The 2963-nt window shown below is 34.5% G+C and overlaps 1 protein-coding gene across 1 annotated transcript in view; it reads left to right on the top strand.

Moving 5' to 3' along the window:
- The window catches only part of LOC106471791 (chitinase-3-like protein 1), a 27816-nt gene extending 25408 nt beyond the window's left edge, over window positions 1-2408 (top strand). The window contains exons 7-8 of the mRNA XM_013932413.2: window positions 757-879; window positions 1377-2408. Coding sequence (XP_013787867.1) covers window positions 757-879; window positions 1377-1973 — 720 coding nt within the window. The 3' untranslated portion in view covers window positions 1974-2408. The remainder of the gene's footprint in view (window positions 1-756; window positions 880-1376) is intronic.
- The last annotated feature ends 555 nt before the right edge of the window (window positions 2409-2963 follow it).

Here is a 2963-nt window from a genome sequence, read left to right as displayed (position 1 = left end):
AGACAAATAGCTGTATATATTAGACAAATAACTGTTTATATTAGACAAATAACTGTTTATATTAGTCAAATAGCTGTTTATATTAGTCAAATAACTGTATACATTAGACAAATAGCTGTATATATTAGACAAATAACTGTTTATATTAGACAAATAACTGTTTATATTAGTCAAATAGCTGTTTATATTAGTCAAATGGGTGTTTATATTAGTCAAAAAACTGTTTGTGTCAAATAACTGTAATATTAGTCAAATAAATGTTTATATTTGTTACAATGAAAAGCTTTATGGTGTTTACTCATCAAATTAATGTAAAATACGTTACTGTCAAAAAACATCCGTTTTATATGTTATTATAATACACGCTATTTTGTCTCTCGGTCTGTTCACTATCTTCTTCCACAGTTTGATCAGCGAGTTATTAGAATTGGTCAATAAAGTAAATACTATCCAGAGACTGTCCTAACGAGCTCAACTTTTTGAATTACCTCCCTTGTATTGTCAAACGCCCCCACCGAACGTAATGTTTAGAACAACGTTTTCCATAGGCTAACAGCAAATGTGTAGTTGTTAAGTGTGCGACTTAATCATATTACGATGCAAATTTGGGATGAGATAGTAAATATAGAATTAGTTATTTAAAAAATTATTTTTTCGTTTTTGTCACATTTCCGCCATGCCTACTTTTCGTATCTCCCTTATACTGGGACGAGTATGTCTACTAGTTCTTCTAATTCGGCGATTTGCTTCTTACAGATTTGTGAAGCCCAGAAGAAAGAGTCTTGGACCATCGTTCAAGACCCGTATTACATGGCACCCTATGCCTACAAAGACAGACAGTGGGTTGGCTACGACGATGTAGAAAGCATTAAGCGAAAAGTGAGTTAAGGATTGTAAATATCTTTATCTGATAAACTTGTTATAACAGAATAGCGTTAAACCTAAACTCAACGGGTATTCAGCACTTTCAGACATATCAACGTAGTCAAACAAACTGAAGTTTAAAGGTTATTATACTGAACATAAAACTAAGGATAAGTAATGGCTGATAATACTTATTCGTGCCATATTATTATACTGAACATAAAACTAAGGATAAGTAATGGCTGATAATACTTATTCGTGCCATATTATTATACTGAACATAAAACTAAGGATAAGTAATGGCTGATAATACCTATTCGTGCCATATTATTATTATGAACATGAATTATTTGTAGATGTATTACCAAGACTATGATTTAACTCGTAACGTACTTTCACTAGTTGCTGAAAAACTACGTAATTCCACTTGAAAATAAAATTCTGCACAGTGTTAGGGTTAAGTATTTAAATACTCGGAGATTCAATAGTTGGGTGTTCCTTGATTTTTCTAGGTTCGCTTTGCTAAAGCAATGGGTCTTGGTGGAGGTATGGTTTGGTCCATTGAAACTGACGATTTTTCGGGCGCTTGTCACGGAGTTAATTATCCCTTACTCCGGGCTATTAATGAGGAATTTACTGACCCTCGAAATGATTTACCCTTGCCCCCTACAAAAACTCCTTCTTCAGGGATAGAACATCCACAAAGTGAATCATCGACAACAATGACGACAACTACGACAAGAGTTCCATCAACTGCAACGAATCCTTTGACAACAACAACTTCAACACCCCCGTCAACAACGATATCGACAACTAGCACCACAACTCAGTTGCCGTCTTCTACCACTACTTCAAAACCTCGCACTAAAGCGTCGTCCTCTGTTGTCAGGATCCCTTGTACTCCCGAAAAGTTTTTCCCCCATCCTCATGTCTGTTCAAGATTCTTCAGTTGTATTATTGACAACGACAGTTTTGTAATGTTTGAACACACTTGCCCTGTAAATACAGTTTTTAACCCTAAAACCAACAACTGCGCATGGCCCGTGGACGTTCCAGACTGTGCAGATGAATATTACCGGAAATACGTCCTCTACATTCCACAATACTAGGAGCTTGAATGAATCAATATTGGTCAGAAAGAAAAACACTTCTTTCTGAAGCTTGTCTTTATCTGAAACCTGCATGTTCACGTATGGATTTACAAGGTATAACGTGTTGTTTTGTTGCAACATAACATTTCTTATGCTGCGTGCATATTATCATTTCAGTAAAGTTTGACATACCTTCGCGTAGACATATAGTAATTTTCAATTTCGTTGATTAACGAATTTCACAAACGGTCTTGGGGTATACAATTCCGACGCGGAGAGGATAACAACTTTACAGGGGATTCTTATGTATTTATGTGTTTTACTTAATACATTGGTAATACAAAATTTCCTGCAGTTTATCGGGTGCCAAGAAAAGTCTTCATATCTATGTTATGAAATGTAAATGAAGAGGTTATTTTCTGGGATTCTTCATTTGTCCTGTTTTTCATACAAGCTTTGATATCTTGGATGGTACTGAATAAAGTTATTTGAGTCTGTGATGATTTCTAGTTTAATTTTGTAATATATCTAACATTTGAATAACTCAATAATTGAGTTGGTTTCGTCAAGATTACTTGAATTGATAAATTACATTGGAGCAACAATCATCAAAATTTGGTAATTTTAACACCATGTTAAGTTTTAGTATAAGATTCATAATCGTAAATAACGTAGAAATTACTTTTTCATACGCATCAACTGTTTAATTAAGGTTGTAAACTGAAACTGCTGAGATAGTGATACATGACCCCCCTTTACACCTAGGAAAGGCTACAATACCTTCACAAAGGCTTAAAAAGTCTGAAATAAAATAGGACGTACCATACTAATTACGTTTACTTAAAACGGCGACCAACAGCCTTCAAATTAGAAGCCGTAGTCAAAATCAAACTTGAGTTCACAATTTAAAAACATTTTATTTAGGCCTATCTATGGCCTTCAAAAGGTTGACGACTCTACATGTTTCGACGTTACATGATGACGTTGTAACGTCGCAACATGTAGAGT

The sequence above is a fragment of the Limulus polyphemus genome, unplaced genomic scaffold (assembly GCF_000517525.1).
Source record: "Limulus polyphemus unplaced genomic scaffold, Limulus_polyphemus-2.1.2 Scaffold4861, whole genome shotgun sequence".
Lineage (NCBI taxonomy): Eukaryota > Metazoa > Arthropoda > Merostomata > Xiphosura > Limulidae > Limulus > Limulus polyphemus.
The sequence above is the reverse complement of the archived record's forward strand: the minus strand, read 5'-3'. Positions and strand labels throughout refer to the sequence as shown.